Below are 24,496 nucleotides of genomic sequence, written 5' to 3' on the forward strand. Positions count from 1 at the left end.
TAAAGAGTGTCTTTCATTAAACCATTAGGCAAGTTGAAGAGTATTAGAACCGGATGCCGATACAAGCCTTTTGGATGGCGCCAATCTCCGCAAAACACTTTCCTTTCATCGGCAATTGCACTAGTCGGACAAGGTGTCAAAATAAATAAAAAAATGTGAAAAATACACTCGAAATACCTTTTTCTAAATATATCAGATAACTTTGTAAAGTGCCTTTCGATGCAGTAACTAGTGCAGGAAAAACCTTTGAAATACTCTTATTGAAAACATTGGAAAACGGGTGAGGGATTTTCTGCTTGTATTTTTTTCTTGGGTAATCGTACCAGTCTAGAACTCTTAGAACCTTAGCTTTAACAAAATGTCTGGTATAATTTGGTATGAACCGGAATCTCTATGTGTTCATTGGAAACAATATAGCATTGCAATTGCTCTCTTGATATATAGTGCCGACGTTGATTTTAAATACATAAAAAAGGGGTGAAGTACGTACACACAAAGGCAATAATACTAATCTAAAACGATTTCTATGCTTTAACTAAGCAAATCAGTATAATAAATTCAAAGCCAACCATAAAAATAAGCAAATGGAGCGTATTCGAATCGTACACTTTTAACAAAGCGGATTAATAAGCTTAATAGGCATACTGCAATATGGGATATCTGCCATAGCCAATACACTTTCAATTACATATAAAGCAATAATTGAATTTTCCCTTATTTTTCTTATATAAAACATACATAATGATTTTTATATGGAGTCCTGCGTACTCATAAAAACATACCTACATACATGCATATAAAAATACCCGTGATTGAAGTTTTCCATCGGATCTTGTTGATGCAGTCCAATAAAATATTGATGTGTATAAAAGGTTCGACAGTAAATTGAAGATAAATGGTTTTAAACTTGCAACGGATTGCCTTATACTTCTTTGGTAAGGTGATATTTTTTATCAATTAGTGAATGTTTGTTTTTTAATATAAATAAAATGACAGTTTTTCGTTTTTACGAAAGAAAGCAGCTGCGAAATGATTTGCTAGTTTTTTCTCATATTAATTATCGAAACTTTGCTGGAGAGAAACAAAATCGAGCCATTTCAAAAGCGGGTGGTGTGGAAGAATTATTTACAGGCGAAAAAGGTTTGGGATGAAGCAAGTGAAGTTTCGCGAATAGTAAACAAGCCGGAATTAACGTTATGGAAAGTAATGCAGTATGTTTGTAGGGATTGAAAACATATAGCACTTATACTATTGTATATGTATGTTCATTATAAGCTGCTAGCGCTTGGACTGATTCATTCTGATCACCAGGAATTTAGAAGAGACGGACGCGTGTTCAATCATGACAGCGCCACTTAGCACCAAGAGCGCTTGGCTGGGAAGCTTTGAAACATCCATCATATATGCATGCAGTTCCAAGTGTAGGCTTGGAATGTCGCTTGTTTTGGTGGGAATGATTTGCACTCTAATAGATGCCTGCAAAATGTGTCTGATGTTTTAAAAGTAATTAATTGAAATGAAATAAATTAAAAATGTGTAGTATTAAAAATGCAGTATTTAATGGAATTTTTTCGTTAAGTGTGGCATGTATATATGTATATATGTAGATATATAAGCATAAGTATATAGCATGTTACTACATATAACATACATACGTTAATTTCGATTATGATATGCAAATACATATGGTAAATATTTCAATGAAAAATGCTAATTTGCATTGCTTTGTGGAAATTTTTCACCTCCAACTTTAGCTACTCAAGTTAAATATACATTGCAATTTCACTATAACAACTTATACGAAGCTCCAACTAAACTACCATCAAGAACTTACTCACAAATATTACAAAACTTTTATATTTACTTACTGAATTCTGCAAAGTATAATAAAAGGTCAGTATTAGAAATGTATAAAGGATTTACATTAAGTATATGAAGGATTTCTAAAAATTAAATCATGGAAACGTAAATGTGATTTGACAAACGGCTTACTTAATGAATTATATAAGTAAGTAAATATATCATTAAAAAAATAAGTTAAATTAAAATGCGTTTTTAAGCTCCAAATATATAAGTACATACATAAGCACAGAGTGTTATGCAATTACTCACAAAATGCTATGTTGGAATATAGATGATGCTTAGAATAATGAAATTCGTCGATTTGCAATGTGTGGCTGTCCGCCAATCTATCAATTTGAACAAGTGGTTGAAAGCTGTGACAACTCCTATCTCCTATCTTTTACGTAACGGTGATCAAAAAATCGTATGTTAGTGGCACCACGTACTTTTCAATCACTGTTTGTGTCTTAAAAATCACTGCTACAGGTGCAACACACTGGGCAGCTCAGCAGAAGCTGAGTAACTATGACTATGACATCTGTGTTGCAAGTTAATGTATTGGATTTGTGTTAATCATAAGATAGCCGTGTTATTTTCGTGTGTCCTAATCGAAGGCGTTTGGATTTTATAATGTCTAAACGTTTAAGTGGTTTTAATAAGGATTTTGATGAGCAATTTTTGCGGATTGATCGGCGAGGTTGTTCCCAACAATATTTTTGTATCCAAGCACCCATACTAAAATAATTGTTGGATAGAATTGTGTGATATTTAACACTTCTGATGTTCGTTTTGTAATAGCTGCTGGTGAATTATATTGGCTGGGGAATTAAGAGCAGAGAGTCAATCTGAGCATAGGTTAGGTGGTCTGATGTCAGGTTAGAGGCTGAGCATACAGCAACATTTTTTCTCTTGTGTTTTATTAGGTTTATTGCTTCACAGAGGGCTATAACTTCGGCTGAATATAAAGGGTTTTCCAATAACAGGTGTTGGGCGTTAAAGAGGAGAGATGATTAAGGATTTATATGGCCGGAATTGGGTGGCATTCATCTGGACAACGTTTATTTTCAACAAGACGGCGCTACGTGTCACACAAGCAAAGAAAAAGAATGCCCCAGTCCCGCTAAAACAGTGGCAGGCCTCGGAGTACGTTCCAAACCCGTAGCCATTGGGTTGACGGTGTAGGTGCGATTGAGACGACTCCCGTCTTTGTGTTCGGTCTGGCTCTGAACGCATGCCCTATAAGAATATGCGTCAACCCTCGCATGGCCTCCTTTGAGGACGACTACACACTACGGGTTTGGATAGCGGATTCGAGTGGGGACCCACTCAACAAAACTATGAATAACAAAAACACAACAACAGCAAACAAGAACACAACAAACAAAACAATAACTCTGCAGAAAGCTTCAAAGGGAGCGGGAATTCGGAACCGAATCCCAAAACCACCTCTCTCAGGACAAGAGGAGCGAAATCGCCTCCTCCAAAATTTTTGCCCCGGGGGTAGTCTTTAGCGAAGTCGCTATACAGGCGGGCTCCTTCGTTCTTGGAGTGACGCACAACGGTAGGGAAGACGGCGTTATCTCTAGGGAGGAATGGAAGAGGAGCATCCGCCATTTCCGCTTTTTTATGAGAGTAGTGAGGAAAAACCTGTCCCCCCAAGCTGTGAAAGTGCTTATAAGAGAATCCTTTGCGCTGACGAACGGTCAGCCTCAATGTACAGGGCGGCAGTGGCCTTGGTGGGAGAGGTATGAGAAGGAGCTAGGCTGAAGGTAGTAGGCAAAAAGATATACCTGTGCGTCCGTGAGCACGTGTCTGGCTCCCCTCCGAACCCTTTGCTTCGAAGGAGATGGAGGAAATCCTCCGCTACTACAATCTTAAACTTCCCACGCACAACTGGAGAGTGGTCAAGGTGAAGAAGACTGAGGAATACTATCGGCAAGGACTGATTCTGCTGAAGGTAGAGTCTCTTGGTCTTCTCGCTGAAGCAAAGGGGGTCATCAACTACGGCTTCAAGAAGGTAGTTCTTAAGGCCTACCAAACCGATGCGAGAGGAGATGCCCCTGCAGGTGCTGGGAGAAGTAAGGTCCACAGTAGAGGAGGCTCCTATGGACATGGAAGTGGAATCCATCACGTCGGGGTCCGTCATAATCATCGGGCCGTTGTTCCACAGGGAGGAGGAGGAGAGGCTTTTGGCCTCGGAGAGCTAGGACACCATCTTTGAGGGGATGGAGATGATCTTGGAGGATGATTATTCTTCAGATAAATCTTCAGTACTCTAAGGCGGCGCCCACCAACCTATTAATCCACCTGGAGCTGATATAGTTCTGATCCAGGAGCCGTGGCTGAGCAGCAACGGCATTTCTGGGCTTAGGACGAAAAGCTAACTGATGGCGTATAGCAGGACATTGAGGGGGCTTTTCACAACGTCCTCTCGGAGGCAATTACTATGTCTCTGGGTAAACCGGGGGTCGGAACCGACCTTGGAGGAGCTGGAGAAAGGGGGCTGCAGGGTAATTGCCTACGCGGATGACGTGGCACTAATTGTTAGAGGAAAATTTGTGGATACTCTCTACAACTTGATGCAGGGATATCTGAACGTAGTTGTTAGATGGGCAACGGATTGTGGCCTGTCGGTGAATACTCTTAAGACGGAGCTCGTCCTATTTACGAGGAAATATAAAATATCCAGAGCTCAACTTCCCTCACTAGGGAGCGCTCCTCTGATGCTTTCTGACAAGGTGAGGTACCTAGGTATTATCCTTGACAGCAAGCTTACATGGAAGCCCAATATTGAGGAAAGAGTGAGGAAGGCAACAATCGCCTTGTTTGGGTGCAAGGGCGCAATTGGCAAAAGATAGGGCCTTTCGTCTAGAGTTGTTGTTTGGCTATACAATACTATTGTAAAGCCTATCTTGTTATATGGACTCATAGTCTGGTGGAACTTACTAGAGAGGACGACATTGGAGGTGATGCTGGACAGAGTTCAGAGGTCGGCACTTATTGGAATCAATGGGGCGGTTCGAACGACATCTATTCTGACACTCCTACTAGAGGAATTGCCGCTGCACGTACCGCAATCAGATTGAGGGTTTCGCCTCAACCTCGCTTATGGGCACTCAAGCAACCTTAGAAACTTCGAGTTCATCCCCCGAAACAATGTATACCCTCGCTTAGTCCAACCGGAACTTTCTCTACTCATATTCCATCAGGGGAAAAGTGGACGGGAGGCAAAACTTGGGGACAGGGTCTGGTGAACTTGTTTACGGATGGATCGAAGTTGGAAGGAAAGGTTGACGGAGGAGTTTTTTGCGAGGATGCTCACTTGCGTACTAATAGCCAAGAAAGTAAATATTTACTCCGACAGCCAAGCGGCAATAAGGGCCCTCAGGTCAGTTCTTTGACATAAGCCTCATCTGGGTTCCTGGTCACAGCGACATTGCGCGAAACTGTGATGCGGATGAGCTGGCCAGACAAGGGATATGTGAGGTGCAGCACAGTCATCGTTCGTAATCCACACACTCTAAACCCACCCTCCTAAGGAATATCACTGACTTAGGCCCACACCGATCAATAAAACACTGGAAGATGTGGAAGTAAGTCAAATGCTGGGTTAGGGCAGTCTAGGCCGAGCTTCCGGAAGTACGTTGAGCTGATTTGTTAGTAGGGCTACTCTACAAGTGGGAGTCTTACCTCCTCTTATATATTCGCGGCCTTAAGTAAATTAGAGGGTCAGTAACTCGTCCGTTGCAGCCCAATCCATTATTACTTGTTCTGACAGTTAAGCTGTCATAAAATCTCTACAGCACCAGAGCTAAGTGATGCTTCACGAATGTTTCCTGGGTTCCTGGATACTGAGAGATTCCTGGAAATGGTATCTCGGATGAGCTTGCTAGGTACAAGCTAGGCTATGACTTAACTTTCATGTCATGGTTGAGATCTTATCTTTCCAAAAAACAAACGTTTGTAAAAATTGAATACACGAAATCCTACACTTTTGTGGCCTCTTCGGTTGTTCCACAGGGCAGTATTATTGGTCCTATTTTATTTTCCCTTTTTATTAATGACTGTAGTCCCTTTTAACCACTGTAAGTTTATACTCTATGCTGATGATATAAAACTGTTTGGTAAAGTATTATATCTTGCTAATCCGATGCTTCTTTTGTTCAGCAAGATTTAAACAATTTTATCGCTTGGAGTGTTCAAAATAAGCTGTCACTTAATATAAAAAATGTTTTCAGATCACCCTTTTAAAATCTTTGAATATTATTCCTTTCGCTTATTCTTTATGAAATGTTGTTATTTCTAAATTTAAAGCGTTTTCTGATCAAGTCGTGGCATTTGACTCTGATTTTATATTCCTAAATTATGTTAGTCAAATATTGCCGAAGGCATATGCTAATTTAACATTTTTGAGGGGCTATGTGAGGGATTTAAAGACTCCTACAGCAGACAAATTTTATATAACTTTTTAGTTCGTTCTAAACTCTAATATTCATCTTTGGTTTGGAACACAATTTACGCCTCTCATTCAAATAGAATTGAAAGGGTACAACGAAATTTTATTCGATTCGCTCTGCAACCTCTTCATTTCCCTGTTCTACTCCCGCCCAAGAGTGCTCCGTATATGCTAGTAAATTTGGGCTTTCTTCCCAATGGGCGTACCCTTCAGTCCTTGATGTCTTTATCGCACAAGCTAACAGGGAGCCTACTCCAGATAATGAAACATTAAACGTTATGCTTGAACAACGTACTGCACCAAAAAATCAACCACATCCTTCCGAGCGTCGGTCTATACGTATCGAAACTATAGCATCTCAACAGGAAGCTGACAATATTATCGATTTATAATATCGAATTGACTGGACATCAAGTAAATTTAAATTACATTACATATGCACTGTCTTCCAGGCTGAAGCTTTAGCAATTGACGCTGCACTGAAGTGGGGTCAGAAAGAATTGAAAACGGAAAAACTAGTCATATATAGCGACAGTCGCTCATGTTTGGAAGCTATCCAAAATCGGAGCAATCCTAATCCCTTAATTGCATCAATTCATCAGCACCTGCACCTTCTTCGCTGGGGACACAGAATTGACTTTTACTAGGTTAAATCACACATCGCATAGCATTTCCTTTAAGTTATGCTATACGGCAAATATGTTTTAAAACATTCGAGTCATGGCAGCAGGAGTATGACGACCACACCACTGGTTCCATTACAAAGACTTTCATTCCAGTTCTTGAAAATACTCAACTATACCGACAGCTCTTTGGGATATCATTCGAATTGACACAGTTATTTACTGGCCATGGTTTCAATAAGGCATATAGCGATTCAAAATTATTGACGAAGACTGGTGCTCGTGTGACCAACTCAGTGTGCAAAGTATGCATTATCTTTTCCATGATTGCCCACGCTTTCACAGTACACGACAGATAGCCGAAACATTCAGTGCACAATATGATATCCCAGCTTTTAATATCAAACAAATTTCAAAGTATTCTAGTTTGATAACATCATTTAATGATTTTGTCAAAAAAAACTATTGATTATTTAAAAAACTTCAATACTTCAAACATTCATGTCTTAATCATAATAGTAATATATGTAATAGAATAACTATCTAACTGCTTGTATCCAATCGCTGGCATTTTATTTCCGTTGCCTTGGTTAAACTATCAAATATGTAATTGAGAAATATTTTTAATCTGTCTGAATGGCATACTACACATATGTATGAAAATACTTACACTAAAACACAAATGTAAGCTAATTGAAATAATAAACTACTCGAAACGCAGTAAGCGCGTAGAGACAAAGGGGGAAAAACAGGGAGCCTACTGTAGCAGTAACCACACAGGTCTGACCTAGAAGGGATAAATGCAGAACTAGGTCCTTCATAAAACTAGATCAAATATGTAGTACTAAACATATTCCGAAGTAAAGAATTTAAATAAATTTAAAACTGTTGAAACACTTTTAGAAAATTAAAATAAAATGCATACAGTAAGTCGAAGAGAAGCTACAAAACTATGAAAACATGCACGTAATTTAAAATTTACAATTCTTTGGAAAAAAAATACCATTAGCACCTAATATCTTTTACCATGGATTTTGATTGAAACAAATATATAAGCACATACATACATACATATACAATTACATAGGTGGTTCACAAGAGTGTCGTAAGTGTCGTATTGTTTTATGTCATAAAGTTCTTAACGGTTTAGAAACCACAACAACTACATGTAACTGTGTGAAAATTCATAATATGACTTATACGGTACCTTGCGAGCCCCGTAAATAGATTTTTGGTTGTTTAAAGTTTACGGAATACAACAATACGACACTTATGACACCCATGTGAATACTCCAAACATATGAGCGTCAGCAGTTTCGACATGCATCTTATTAGGCACTTTAATCACTATACATATTATAATTGCGAAGAACATTTATTCATTCAATTCAATAAAAACACTATATTATTCAAAGAATTTTTATGCATCAAAATTTAGGCTATTACGATCAGTTATTAAAATTTTGACTCTTCATGTCTATAGTGTAGTAGTTCGTTATTTTTAGCCCAAGCATAACCACTATTATTCCAAATTGCAAACGTACCAATTTAAAATTTTTATGAGTAATTTTGCGGCATCTTGTATATACAGTGAGTCACAGTCAAAGTGAGCCACACTTTCAAGTCATCAGATTTAGTAGAAATTTGTTTAAAAATACCACAGATTGGAAAAAAGGTTTATGTGTTTTTATTGTTTGAATATTAGCTTCAATAATTCATCGCTTACATGAAGAACTTTCTTTGTTTATTATAAAAAAATGAACAAAAACTAAAATAATTCACAAATCTATCTCACAGTGAAAGTGAGCCACCTTAGCTGAACTGAACTTAAATAACAAATTAATACTTTGTTGGGCCACCTTTGTTGGAAATAACGGCTTTTAGACGTCGGGGCATTGATTCTAATAACTTACAGGTATATGTGGAAGCAATTGCACGCCACTCGTCTTGTAAGGCATCTAAAAGACTTTGTTTTGAAGAAATGCTATGTTTCCGCAGGTTTTGGTCAAGACGGAACCATAAGTTTTCAATTATATTTATATCTGGAGACTGCGGTGGTACTTCCAATACGTGGGATATAATAGATATTCCCGCGCAACAAACGACTTGTGCTTAGGATCATTGTCCTGGTAAAAATAGAAGTCGCCTTCGATCCCTAGTTTTTCGACACTTGGCTTAAGATTTTGCTTCAAACCGTCTATATAAACGTATTTATCCATTATGCCTGGAATATGTTGAAGATTTCCAGTTCCACCACCTGCCATGCAGCCCCAAACCATGACGGAGCCACCGCCGTGCTTCATACTGGGAGTTAGGTTTTTCGGCTGAAACTCAGTGTTTTTTTGTCGCCTTACCATCTTCTTACCGTCAGAGCCAAATAAGTTAAATTTACTTTCGTCTGTAAAGAGAACCTACAAAAATATTATTATAGCCTCTACGTTGCATTATACCGTTATAAACCTTTTGCCAGAAACTCATATCCTTGTAGACATATTTCAGCGCAAACTGCAACCTTTTTTTCGATTTTTGCTGCTAATAAATGGCTTGTTTCTGGCCGTACGACCATTATAACCATGCTTTCTGAGAACTCTTCTTACAGTTTCGGGGTTAACGTGAATATTTAGCTGCTCCTCAACCATCTTCGTCAATTTCGGAGCACTAAGATGAGGATTTTTCTTCACTTCCCGCAAAATTAATGCCTCGTCCCTGAAAACGCCTTTTTTTTGCTTTCTTTCTGCTTGTTTCCTACTCTTCCTCCTCTAGTAAAGCAATGTATGATGTGCTGGACAGTTCCTCGACTTTTATTCACATATTCCGCAATTTTTCTTTGGGATTTTCCTTTTTTAAAAAGATCAATTACTAACTGTCTAATTTCAACACTTGTTTGTCGACCCATCTTTATAACCCGCTTGATAATAAATAACTTAAACACTAAGAATAAGATGCAAGCGAAAATTAATATCCAAAAATACATATCCCGTTATTTTAAAAGAAACAATGTTAGGTGGCTCACTTTGAGTGTGACGTTAGTTTGTGCGTTTGTTTTTGATCTTCATTATTACTGTTACTTCGGCAGACAACAGACAGACAAACAGACAAAATACAGTTAGATTACACAAGCATGCTCACTTGATAAAGTTGACAAAAAATAATGGGTGTTTGAAAGTATTTATAAAAGTTGTTTAATCAAATATCTTCAAGGAATTGGTGGCTTTGACTGTGACTCACTGTACATATCGACGTGGCTTTTTTTATAGAAATGAGCAATATGAATTACTCTTTTCATTTTATGAACACATTTCTCATACCCACATATTGTAATCAGTTCTAAAAATGGAATATAGAAATAGTTTGATAATGTATATAAATTATAATGGTCTAAGTCCCAGGGGATGCCGTTAATAGAACTAGGTAGTTTAAGAATGTTACGTATTATTTTTTCATTATCCGGTAAAACAACTTGTCATTTTTAGTTCGCTTAATCTAGTTTGAAAATCCCATAAAACTCTTATGAAAATTATACGAATTTGAGCCTAATATAAATAATTAAAAACAAATTTGAAAATTAAGTTTAATATTTAAAAACAAATTTAGCCCGTCATATTGCAAAGCTTTGACTTTCTACTTATTTTATTTATATTTAAACATTTGTATCTTTCTTATAGAAATATACGATACGTCGGCCATGATGGTTTTTATAAGATCCTTCACCAGAGAGCAATGCCATTTAAGTATCTAAATAAAAATACAAGAAACCAATTTCAAAGTTGAAATTTTCAATTAAGATTGGCTTTGAATCTACGTATATGTGTGTATTAGAGTGTATATACTTTGTTGTACATATACTTTGCAAGAACAAAGTAGCAATTTAACGTGTATTCATTTATATAAATATAACAAATTTTCAATTAGAGAAAATTCTTTGTACGAACTTTCATATAATAAACATCATTCAGCCTCATCAAAACTAATAATGAACTAATAGGTTATCGACCCAAGCTTTGTAAAATAATTAAATCCTATGAAATAAATATCTTCAGGCACAAGAAAGCTTTAAGATGAGCAGCAATTACTAATCGTGAAAATCGTATTGATTCATGCTGAGTTATGTCCAATCGTATGCGTCACAATTATGAAGTCGGATGCATGTACTTTGCGAAAGAATAAAAAAATTAAATAGCCTTTAGTTATAAGAGATGAACAAATACCAAATGTAATACAAAAAGGAAGAATATCATCATTTGTTTTATTTTCCAGAGGAAACTTAACCAGCGATAACACCGATAATAATGTCAGTCTTATAATCCAACGTAGAATCTCTCTTGCTAACAAGTGCTAATGTGGACTAAGTAGGCAATTTTGTAGTAGTAGTCCTCTCGACGAACAGAACTAACACTTTATAAGGCTCAAATCATGCCAGGACAACTTCGTAGGCTGGGCCATGTCGTCAGAATGGATACAAATGCTCCGGCTCTGAAAGTATTCGGTGCGGTTTCAGCTGGTGGTACCAAATGAATGCCTCATCTGCGTAGGAAAGATCAGGTGGAGAAGGACTTGGCTTCACTTGGTGTTTCCAACTGGCGCCGATTAGCACGAGAAAGAAACGACTGGCGCGCTCGGTCTAAATTGAGTAAGCGGTTATCGGGTCAATCAAGAAGAAGAAGATGTACATATATACTTATAATTTTGTTTTTTTTGTCGGGACAGACTAGTCGGGTTCCCTTTTTAATTTTCTTTAAATCTGCTCGACCTCCGAAGAAATTTGAGTAGATCTTGTGGTGCCAAGGAGCCAAGGTGGTTCCTTCTTAACACATCAGTGCCAAAGACTTCAAGCCTGATTCGAGCGAAGGCGGGACAGACACACAGAAAGTGGTCCGCCGTCTCATCCTCCTCTCCACATGCTGGGCAGAGTGCACTGTCTGAGATGTCCACCTTTTCCACGTGCTTTGCCCATAGAAAGTGGCCCGTCATCAGTCCAGCCAGCCCCCACAGTCCCCTCTGCTTAGTGACAGGAGGAACTGCGACAGTCGGTCGGAAATGACAGGTAGCACCAGTTTTGTCCATCTGCAGCCTCTCCCAGCCTGCCAAGCTTGTTTGTGGATTAGACTAACCCGTTTGCTAACTGTGGCTTTGATGGCTGCACAAGGGAGTGGCAGGACGGGCTCCGGGTGAAAAAAAATTGCCTCAAAGCCCAACCTGGCTAAAGAGTCAGAGATCTCGTTTCCCCCGATATCCATGTGTTCCGGGACCCAAGTTAGCATCAGGCTATTATGTCTACCGACATAGTTCAGCCTGGATTTACAGGACAGGTCTAAGGCCATGAGCGCAGCTTGGCTGTCGCTGCAGACACATATAGATCTGCCCCTCATTCTGGTTTTCACAACAAAGTTCATCACTTTTTGAACAGCATACACCTCCGCTTGCAACACAGATACATGTATTCCAAGAGCAAAGTGCAGTTCTGTCCCGATGGATTCCACGTACACCCCAGTTTGACCACAGCTGAGCCTCTGGCAGCACCACACTGCAAACATCCACTACATGGAGTCAAGGGCCATGGCAAGGACTGTTGGATGGAAGTCCATGGCTACTCTCTTGTACAGTTCTTCTTGTACCAGTTCCCATGGTGTTTCAGCCTGTATCGATTACCATGCACCAGAGCAATGGAGACAGGACACCGCCTTGGGGGCAACCTCTATTAACCCCGGATGACACCAGCAGATCTTCCTCTGCTCGTATCGAGACGATTCTTTGGGCCAGCATCGAACGAATCTAATTCACCAGCACCCGGTCCATGCCGTACCTACTAGCAGAGCTCCACATACTGTCAAAAGTGGCATTATCAAACACCCCCTCTATGTCTAAAAAGATGCCCATAGCGTTGTCCCTCCTGTCGATGGCCCGCTCTACCATAGCAACAGGGTTTTGCAGTGCCGACTCACCGGATTTCCTACTTTGATAGGCATGCTGAAATGGAGACAGAGGGTGAGCCTTCAGCGACTACTGACGTATGCGCAATTCCACCAGTCGTTCGAGACTTTTCAGCATGAAAGAAGTCATGCTGATGGGTCTAAAGCTTTTGGGGCTGGTGAAGTCGTCTCTTCCAACCTTTGGGAAGAGCCAGTGCCAGGCATTCCGAGAAGATTTTCTTCAGGGCTGCTGTCACGGACTCTGCGCCATCTGGTCCGGGCGACTTGTAGCCGCCAAAAGATTTGATGGTAAATCGAATGGCGGCCTCATTAACTACAGATCTGGCAACGTACCAGTCATGCCGAGAAGGTATAGCAGCTCTGACAACCACCTCTATCAATAAGGGCTGTTGTCGGCTGACGCTTATCGATTACCAGGAAAGTGAGATTCCATCAGCAAGCTGAATGTCTCACTTTGCCGCTCCGTGAAGGAGCCATCAGATTTCCTAAGTGACCCCAGCTTTGCAGTTGTGTCCCTTTTCAGGATCCTAATCAATTTCGCCGTGCCACTCAGAGATTCAATACTGCTGTCGGATTCCCTATATGAGGCTCGTTTCGATTCTCGATTAAGCCTCTTGTGGTTCTTCTGATCATCACGGTATCGCTCCCAGTCCCCAGCACGGTTAGTCTTGAGGGCCCGGTTTAGAAGCTTTCTCGATTCACGCCTTAACATCTGGAGCTCTCGATTCCACCAAGGAACGGGAGTCCGATTAGGGAGAGGTCGAATTGAACAGGCTGACTCAAAACATTCAGTTAGGGCAGCGTTGAGTTTCTCAACAGCCGCCTCAATGGCTTCTTCCTTTCGAAGTCTTGGTGGCGTCACGTCAATGCCCTCCTAAACTTCTGCCAGTCTGCTTTTCTGGGGTTTCTAGAGGGCAATGGCATTTGTGCCCCTCGCCACACTGAACTCAATGTTCCTGTGATCTGAGCATGAATCTTCGGCAAAGACTCTCCAGTTCTTAATTGACCACCCAAGTTTTAAGTTTGATAGGGTGAGACCAATCACCTCCAGCCTTCTAGCAGTTACAAACGTAGGCTGTGAGCCCTTGTTATGTTTGTCTAGGCAAACGGACGCGATAAATTCGAGTAGTGGGGGCCCCGTCCATTGCACTTGCTGCTGGCCCAGATTGCGCCGCTCACAGAACCTCACGAGACTAGTGGTCTTCCCAGGTGGTGGCCGTTCAAGAGCATCGTAAGGAAAGTAAGCAGAGCCAATCATTTGGGAAAGACGTGTAAACTGACCTTCCCAAAGAAGAGACTCAGACGGTTCCCGTACCGTGAGCCCATGACATCAACACTGGCCTCATCCACTCGCACCACAAGAGCAGCTCCTTTCTTTTCTTCCCGGTTTTTGCTCTTGGTGTACGAGAGGACCCGCCAAAGCCTCGTGCTGATGCCCGAATTCTGGGCACGTCGACAGAAGAGGACATCCGCCGTAGACATATCTGGATCTGGAATCCAGCAGATGTCCTTCCTGAGGGCTAGACTCTCTTCGCTGTAAACTGCGGAGTGAGTGGTCCCCACGGGGGGCACGTTATTGCCCACGGTTCTGGTCCATTCGAAGTTGGCCAGAGATGCGCACGCCACCCTTATGGTGCCGTCCTTTGTCTCATATCCCTTCTCGTTGGCTTCAGAACCGGAGGCAATAACTTGACGTATCAGTCGACTTTTGCAGTAATTGATTTCTGCATCCGTCAGCTGATGGTCAGGCCCCAGTTTACCAATCACAGCCACAGGTGGTGGGCCAGCAGCCTTCTCGCTATAGGATGGCTTGGCCGCACCCTTGGATGTGCTTGGGCGAAGGTCCAGCTCCCCATCCACTACTGACCGCACTCGTACCTTGGACGGTCGTGGCTCGGCCATTAGCGGTAGCTGCAGCGCAGGGAGGTGTACTGCTTTTAGCCACCGTCCTTCTCCGCTTACCTCGAGAGTGAGACAGCTTGGGAGCTCCCGTGCAAACCGAGGATTCCGTAGCTCCTGTGGGGGTCACTTCCGCCGACCGAGGTCTTTTGGAAGACACAGACGCAGAAGGGCCGGCAGAGCCACATGAGGATTTCTCCCGCATGAGCCTTGCCCGCTGCTTTTTCTCTCCCTCGTTGCCACGCTCCTCGATTTCCCGGCTTCTTTGGGAGGTCTATGCCAACTTTGAATCATCACACGAGTGTTGAACCCACCCCATCAGGGAAGGCCACTCGTGTGAGTTCAGGGCTTCCCTATCCACCACCTGGGACGCGCCCGATGGGAGATCAGGCAACTCTTCACTTATACATACTCGCACATAAATAAATTTGAAAATAAGTGCACAAGAAATAACATATAACCGAAGAATTTTGCAGTACTTGAATATAAATCCATTAAGTGTTCGACTGGTTTTATTTGGATTAGGTTGCTTGGTATTTTATTTTGGTTAGGTTGCTTGAAGCGGGCGTCCATTTTTTGGAGTAAAGATGTGACAAAAGAATTTGGTGGCACGTTTACACCCACATGCTTTCATCCGAATTTTAAACGCCTTTATTGTGTAGAAAAAATAAATTTGTATAGAAATATTTCGATTTATAACCTAAAAGCAAAACCATAAAAACACTGGAAATAAGAAATTAAGACAAAATAGATTGTTAACGACATAAATGCTAAAAGTGCGTCTCAGCTTTTCCACCTTACTAACACATGGGCTGAAAAGAACCTGTTCTAATAAAGAAAACCAGTTGTTTTTTGTTCAAAATTAGCTTTATTCATCAAGAACAACGCAATCATTCCAACGCCGCTCTAACATTTCAATAGCACTTTTGTAGAACGATTTATCTTTTGCCTCAAAATAGGCTACAGTTTCAGCGAAAATCTTTTCATTCCAGCGAAATTTCTTACCGGCGAGCATTTTTTAGGTCTGCGAACAGCCGGTAGTCGCTGGTAGCCAAATCTGGCGAATACGGAGCAATTCGAAGTTTAATTCTAGTAGTGTTGCCATTGTTTTGATTGATGTGTGACACGGTGTGTTGTCTTGATGAAACAAAATTATGAACAAACGCGGCACCCATTTTGAATAGAGCTTTCTCATAGTCAAATGCTCATGTAATTTACATATATTTTTTGTTAAATATACTTTTGTTATAAGTAGTCAGTAAGAACAATTCTTTATTGATTTTAGAAATAAATATAGTATAAAGCCAACACGTTCTGTTGATATCTTTATGATGTCAGCTAACTCATGCAACTTCAGTTTTCAATCACTCAAAAATCACATTTTGTGTTATTTGATTTTTTTGATGTTTTCTGGTGTTACCGCTGCATTTGGATGTCTACTGCGTTGTGCATCATCGGTGTCTCTACGACCACGTTTGAAGTCAGCAATCGTTTTATTGTTGTTTCTGATAGACCGGAGTCCTTATAACACTTTTCAAACCATTGCTTCGCTTGAACGATTTTTTGTCCATCAAGAAGCACGAAATTCTTTTTTATCCATTGTTTTGAAAATAAAAAAAGTAACGTCACCTTAGCACAATAACTTACAATCTAATGAATAGAATATCATGAAATTTTAACAGCTGTCTTTTTGAGATTACTACTTACTGAAAAAGAGGTAAATGTAATAAAACTAGAGCCATCTCTGTGTTAGGCCGGGACTTGTCAGCCCATGTGTTATATGTGCATCATAGTGCATACTACAATAAAAAATTATAAAGCAAAACACGAAATTGCACAAAATCTAAAGAATGCAACGAATTTTAAACAAAATTACAAACTTTTTAGTCAGAATTTTTAGAAAATTTCTGGGTATAGAGTTTACAAAACATTAAACTGTGGTATAATAGTCAATTTAAGGGGTAACACCACTGTACACGCGTAAAATAAACACGATTTTTAAAGAATTTTTTTGTATAGAAGGAAAGGGGAAACAATCACTCTGATTTGGGAAGGTATTACTTATATACTAAAATACAAAACTACAAAGTTTGATCGAAAAATTTTACAAAATGGCAGCATTGGAGACATTTTTGTAATGTGGTTTCTCTTGAAGGAGCTCCGCGGCACGCAGCACAGAGGGTGCAAATTTTAATCTGGAACAAAGAAACATTTTTTTTCTTAATATAGATAAGAATAGCTAGAGAAACACGTAGGGGATTTAAAAAATAATTATTTTTGTGGAATTAGCAAGCATTTGAAGGAAAAAACTCTATTTTGGACTAAAAAAACGGCACTTAAATAATTATAACAATCGTTTAAATTAATCTATCGAAAATCCCCTACGCTCTTCTCTTAAGAAGGTTATTATACAGACGTAGTGAAAAACCTGATTAAAAATATTTAAAATTGAGTTATGCTGCGTGCCAATTTCAGAAAACGTGTTTTGAGAAAAACGCGTTTAAAGTTTGGAAATTTGGAGAAGTCGTTAGGTAGCTGTCACTAACGCTTGGTTAAAAGCTTAAAATATTTATGAAATAGACTTCGGTAACGTATAAAACTTTTTGTTCTGTATTTTAAAAGGTTCAAAGAATTTTTTAAGCTTATAAAAAAAAATCAATTTTTTGAAATTTCTACAGTGGTGTTACCCCTTAAGAGGCTCAAAAATGTGAGCACAAGTGTATATGCAAAAGACTTGCCCCAGCTAATAGTGGAAATGAAAATATATTTAATTTGAAGTCAAAACTCCAATTTTAGTAGCAATGATCTACACGCAGACTAGCGGAAAATTGGACAAAACACCCAAATTTTGGTGAACAATTTATAATTTTCTTTAATAAAATCAATCTTTTTAAAGAATGTTTTTTATTTTAATTACCAGAAATAAAAATTTCGTAAATATAAAATATAGCAAAAATCTAACAAATTCCAAGTAAATACTTATATTTTGAAAAAAAATATGGGTTTATTTCCAACACATCATCAATGAGTATATTATTTTTATACAATATAATTTATTTTTGAGCCATCGTCATATCTGTGCAGTAATAATTTCGTCAGGTTTTATCACTGAGCATTGGTTTTACCAAAAACAAAAAAATATTGCCTCAGGACTATGAATATTCGATTGGCTCGTGCGTGCTGGGCTTAACTCATCGCTCACTTGATTCAAGAGTGTCATAATACAAAAAACTAAAACGGCTTCAATATTCATCTAACGAGATACTGTTAGTAAATATCTCCATGAATTTTATACACCACATGAAAGAAGAGTTGGCGGTCATTTTTGCCTACTTGTCTAAAAACTTTTTTTTTGGGTTACGATGTTCCTCTAGCAAACGAGCGATATGATTTGAGGGTGGCCTTAATGGATCCATTTTTCGCTCATACCTACCATTCGATTACTTTTTTGACAATTCTGCAAGCTTAAAAATTTTAATTTTAATTTAAAGTACTTTTATGTTACTTATTCTAAATTCCGTTCCCTTATCCCTACTTCCTTCAAGTGAAATTATTGATCTTGGTGTGGTACTTGACTCTAAATTCTCTTTTCAAAGACATTTAACTTATATCAAGTTATATTTTGCACTTGCTTTTATTTCGACTTTGTTGACCCATAAATACTTGCATGTACACTAGGGCGGGTCGATTTAAAAATCGCTCATTGCTCTGTGAAAATCGTATTCTAGGGATCAAAATAAGAAACTTTGCCGAAGGAACCATATCTTTAAAACGAATTCTGATGTCCCTCAATTTAAAAATATCACAATTTTTGGCCTTTACATGAAAAAATCAGCTAAATGGCTATGTTTTTTCTTTATTTTTATTTACAATATTTATAATAATATCTATTTTTTCTCTTAAGAAATTTATTTAGTAAATGAAAAAATTAATTTAAGTGAGTTATAGAAAAGAAACTGAAAAGTTCGACCCAAATTGGGGGACATCAGAATTCTTTTTAGAGGTATGGTTCCTTCGGCAAAGTTTCTTATTTTGATCCCTAGAATACGATTTTCACAGAGCAATGGGCGATTTTTTTGCCTCCCCACAAATCGACCCGGCCTAATGTACACTATAAAGCTTTTATGTAACTCTCTTGTGCATTCAAAGCTAGAATGTGCTCTCTTTATTTGGATACCAAAATATGCATGTCATAATAGCCTTGAAAGTGTTTAGAAAGACTTTGCCCGTTAGCTTTGCGTTCTTTGCTTTTCACTGATCCAATTACATCCTATAAAGGTGGGTGCTTGCTCATTTAAACCCCTAGATAGTAGAAGGCTTATTTTCGCTTTTATTTTCATTAGTGAGAAAATTTATTTCTATTCGTAATTTTATTCGTTAAAAATGCTATTTCAAAATGTTATTAAATGAATTGGTTATCTACCTCTTGTTTTTAAGTATTCTCTAATATTATAAAGGTAATCGATTTCAGAATCGGCTAAACTAATCGTCGTATTTAAGTTCCGGTGTGGGCATACTTATATATTTTTTTAAAGAAGTACAAAGATCTAAAAACACTAATATGTTACTAGTTAAACATTTAAATAGCGTAATAAAAATGAAGAGCCAAAATCTCAAAAAGGGTTATAGAAGATTAATTCTCATAAACTCGAGCTCTCGTAGAAATTTGAGGCATTTAATTTACTGAAATTAATATTTATGACCAAATGTTATTAAATAGAAAATTTTCGAAACTTAAATTCTATGTGTGCCCGCTTCTGGTATTAACCTTATATTTTTTAAATGGACATTGTATGAACGTTGCTTATAAAATTTTGTTCCCATATCCTAAACAATGTAAATTTAGTTTGGCAATGAGTATACATATATATGTAATAGTGCAGGCTGGTGACAGACAAGTATGTATGCCAAATGTGCTAATACATCAGTTCTTTGCATGCATGAATTACGTAACTACGAAGACAATGATGCTGAGGACGCTGACTGTAACATCTGAAAAGGAATTTAAATTTGCACTCACTCTCACCTGCACTTCCAAAGCATGGTAAGCTATAATAAGACCTAAAAGAATCACAGTCGAAACAGATATTAAGGTTTTTAACGCTGTCGAGTAAAACGAAGCCTGAAAAGTTAAGAAAAAAACACAAAAATAAATTATTTTATGTTTACATACATTCTGACAGAGATTGTTAGAGTAGATATATAATATGTAACTATGTACATATGTAAAAGCATATAGAGTCGGTTAAAACGAAGAAATGTAAAGTGATGATTTCGTTGGGTTGGGTGCAACATTTTTATGGTAAATAAATTCAAAATCCAAAATTCTGGCTGTTAAAGTTCTGTGTTAAAATATATATTATTTGTATAGGGCCCGCCATCTATCGTTACGGATTTGAACTAGGTATTATTTGAAGAATGGCAACACTTAGCTGTCATCTGATTTGACAGAAAATTAGTTTTATTCTTCCGCTGAACGAAAATGGTTGTGTATACGCTCCAAGAACGCTGGGAAATATTGCGACATTACTTTGAAAATCATGGTAATGTTGCAGAATGTGTACGAAAATTACGTACGGCAATGGGAAGAAGAAAAGCACCGAATGAAGCGTATGTGTGTTACTTTGCGAAAAAAGTAAGTGAAACTGGGTTGCTTATTGACAAACCAACGCGCGACCGACCAAAAACCGTGCGTACACCCGAAAATATTACTGCTATGGCCGAGAGTGTTCGTGAATCACCAGGAACATCAGTTCACCGTCGTTCTCAACAATTGGACATTTCGGAGACATCATTGAGACGAATTTTGCGTAAAGACCTTGGTATGACGCCGTATGGGATGGTGCATGGCTAGCCGAGGCAGCCATATGGATGAAGTTGTGTTCCGTCATTAACCGGAAGAATTATACTTCAAAATAAAAAAAACGGTTTGGAAAAATATTGAGTAGTTTCTTTTTTATAGCACTTTTAATTCCGTAAAGTTATATGGGGGACCCTGTATAAACGCATCTTTTCATTGAAAGCACAACATGATTTTTTATTTAAAATACTTTAAAAAATACAGATTTATGGCCCTTATTTGGATACATAATTTTAATACTCAGATTATTAATTTTACATTTTTTGTCGTTACAAAATTTTGAAAAAGAAACAGCATGAGGACCCAAAAGAATTTAGAATTTATTTCACACTTTTTACATAATTTTTACCCAAAGGAGTGTTGTAATGCAGAATGCAGACCGCTCCCTAATTTTCTACTAGCTTAATTCTGTTAAATATTCATTTACAAAAAATTAATAGAACTTCGTAATAACCATCAATAAAAAATAAATTAGCCCTTAAAACCTATTATCTATGAAACTTTTGTACTAATTTTTCGATTCGAAAGAGTCAGAAATAAATTAATCGATTCAATTTTGCTCGACATTGAAACCCACAAAAAAGAGAGGGAAAAACTGCAAGGTTTGGCTTTCAAACTGAATCGGAATCCAGAACAGGCGTGTATATTTGTTACATGCTAATTAGGGTGGTCCAAAAAAAATTTGTATGCTGCCGCCCCCCAAAATAGTAAAGAATGAAAAATAAAAAGACCCGTATTTTTTTTTTTTTAATCAGACCATATTTAATGGTGCCGCCGGGGCTTTGAAATATCCCATGTATTTTGCATGGGAAAAAAATACTTTTTCGTAGATTTCATGTAAAAACCTAAAAATAATTAATTTTTTTTGTATTAACTATTTTCATAAAAGTAATATAAAATATTGTTTTTCGATTTTTTCTTAGATTTTCGTTTTATGGGGGCTTTTTGGGGTTCTATAAAAAATAGTTAATACAAAAAAATTTATTATTTCATAATTGGTTGTTATTCCCTGACCAATTATGAAGAGAAACTGAGTTATCCGGTTAAAATATATTCATTTTCCAGGTTTTTAATTACATGAAATCTACGAAAAAGTATTTTTTTCCCATGCAAAATACATGGGATATTTCAAAGCCCCGGCGGCACCATTAAATATGGTCTGATTAAAAAAAAAAAAAAATACGGGTCTTTTTATTTTTCATTCTTTACCATTATGGGGGGCGGCAGCATAAAAATTTTAATATAAATTTTTTCCCATGCATTTTTGGACCACCCTAATGCTAATATATCCTTTACTTTCTAATATTGATGAGCAAATATGGTCACTGGCCTAATCGAACTATATTATTTGCCATGTTGCATGAATTTGTTCAAAGAGAAGTAGTTTTCCTTTCCAACATATCAAATGAATTTCTCCATTGAAAACTTTTTAAAATTTGAAAGCAACGATTCTTTCATCAAGACACCAGTCGTCTACAAACATTCGAATTTCTGCCATGAAAAAATTCTCCATAAAAGCCATTTGCCTTTCGGAGCCGGCTTAAAACTGTAGGTCCCTACATTTGTGGAATAACATCAAGACGCGCACCACAATAGGGTACACCTGTTTTCCACATTAGGCAAACAAAATAAAGTAAACAAATACCAAAAAATGTGACAAATTAATAGAGCCAAGCTGCGGTCGTGCGCAACGCGAGCCATGTGGGATCGCTACCGAGAGGTAAGAAAGGAAGAGAGACGTATTATCCGACAGAAGAAACGAGAGGCCGAAATACGTGAGTGCGAGGAGCTTGAAATGCCGGTCAACAGGAACAGTGCTCGAAAATTCTACCAGAAAATTCGGCAGCTTACAGAAGTTTTCAAGACCGGGGCGTTTTCGTGTAAGAACATAGACGGAGATCTGGTGACCGACATCCAGAGCATTCATAAAGTTTGGAGGGAACACGCTGGTAAGGTGCCTACCGATTGGAATTTAAGTGTGCTCTGCCCAATCCATAAGAAGGGAGATCCTGCAATCTGTGCCAATTACCGCGGTATTAGTCTTCTAAATATCGCATATAAGGTACTAGCGAACTTCCAAATCTTGGAAAAGACCCATGAAAGGAAAAGCGACATACACCATCTTTTCGTCGATTTCAAAGCTGCATTCGACAGTACGAAAAGAAGTTTCCTGTATGCCGCGGTGCCTGAATTTGGTATCCCCACAAAACTAATACGGCTATGCCAGACGACGTTGCTGAACACCAGCAGCGCAGTCAGAATTAAGATGGACCTCTCTGAGCCGTTTGATACCAAACGAGGTTTGAGATAGGGTGACTCGCTGATGTGTGACTTCTTTAACCTGATGTTGGAGAGGATCGTACGAGCCGCAGTACTTAATCGCTCAAGCAAAATTTTTTATAAGAGCGTACAATTGTTGGCGTATGCCGATGATATTGACATCATCGGCCTTAACAACCGCACTGTTAGTTCTGCCTCCTTCAAACTGGATAAAGAGGTAAAGCGTATGGGTCTGATGGTGAACGAGGACAAAACAAAGTATCTCCTGTCATCAAACAAACAGTCGGCATACTCGCGTATCGGCACCCACGTCACTGTTGATAGCTATGATTTCGAGGATGTAAAAGACTTCGTATACTTAGGAACCAGCATTAACACCGATAACAATGTCAGCCTTGAAATCTCTCTTGCCAACAAGTTCTACTTTGGACTAAGTAGGCGATTGAGTAGTAAAATTCTCTCTCGACGAACAAAACTAACACTCTACAAGACTCTCACCATGCCCGTTCTAATGTAGGGCGTAGAAGCGTGGACGATGATAACATCCAATGAGGCAACGCTTGGAGTATTTGAGAGAAAGATTCTGCGTAAGATTTGGCAACGGCGAATATCGCAGGCGATGGAACAATGAGCTGTATGAGCTTTGCGACGACATAGACATAACGCAGCGAATAAAGATCCAGCGGCTACGTTGGCTGGGTCCTGTCGTCCGAATGGATACAAACGTTCCGGCTCTGAAAGTATTCGATGCGGTACCAGCTGATGGTAGCAGAGGAAGAGAAAGGCCTCCTCTGCGTTCGAAAGATCAGGTGAAGAAGGACTTGGATTCACTTGGTATGTCCAATTGGCGCCGGTTAGCACGAGTTTTGTTAAACTCGGCCAAATTCGCGTAAGTGGTTATCGTGCCAATTAAGAAGAAGAAGACTTTCATTCATGCTAAATAATTCAATTTGCCTAATTTCTACTGTTGATGTTTCTAAAGTAACTGTTATACGAGCCGGACGTCCTGGTCGCTCCTCATCAAAAAAGGATGTTCGCTCACATTTAAGTTCGTTGAACCAATATCTAACTGTGGTCATAGATGGCGAAGCGTCCCCATAGACAGCATCCAACTTTGCTTTTATCTCCTCGCATTTTTTCTCATCCAAAAACAAAAAGTGAATTACCGAACGATACAGCTCTTTTCCATTTTACCGAAAATCACGAAGTACGTCTTACTCGAATAGCTGCCAAATCCAAATTATCCTATCAATAAGTCTGAAATTTGTTTTGCCGTCGTTTGATAGATGGCAGCAGACGATACTAACACTAGCTTCCCTCAGCAACGCCCTCTGTCATCAAACACGGGTACTTATTGAACCGCCCTCGTATCTTCTACGTAGCTACATACTGTTGATTTTTTTAATACTATTAGAAAAAAAAACTTTTCTATTATTTGGTGTTTCATGCCTGAGCTTCGAAACCGTGTACTTCCGAGTTATAGTGATGCTCCAACGCATTCGACTATGTCGGCCGTTTTTAGGCGATTGATTTATAGTCTACGAGTATGTTGAATAATAAGATTTTCGGATATGTTTTTTGAAATAGGCATTTCGTCATACGATGC

The 24,496-nt window shown here is 38.7% G+C and overlaps 1 protein-coding gene across 2 annotated transcripts in view; it reads right to left on the reverse strand.

Moving 5' to 3' along the window:
- Positions 1-24,496, reverse strand: part of LOC129238672 (small conductance calcium-activated potassium channel protein) — a 171,392-nt gene that overhangs the window by 34,677 nt on the left and 112,219 nt on the right. For both annotated transcript variants that reach the window (XM_054873774.1, XM_054873773.1), the window contains one exon: positions 19,777-19,872. In XM_054873774.1, the coding sequence (XP_054729749.1) occupies positions 19,777-19,872 (96 nt within the window). The remainder of the gene's footprint in view (positions 1-19,776; positions 19,873-24,496) is intronic.

The sequence above is a fragment of the Anastrepha obliqua genome, chromosome 2 (genome assembly GCF_027943255.1).
Source record: "Anastrepha obliqua isolate idAnaObli1 chromosome 2, idAnaObli1_1.0, whole genome shotgun sequence".
Classification (NCBI taxonomy): domain Eukaryota; kingdom Metazoa; phylum Arthropoda; class Insecta; order Diptera; family Tephritidae; genus Anastrepha; species Anastrepha obliqua.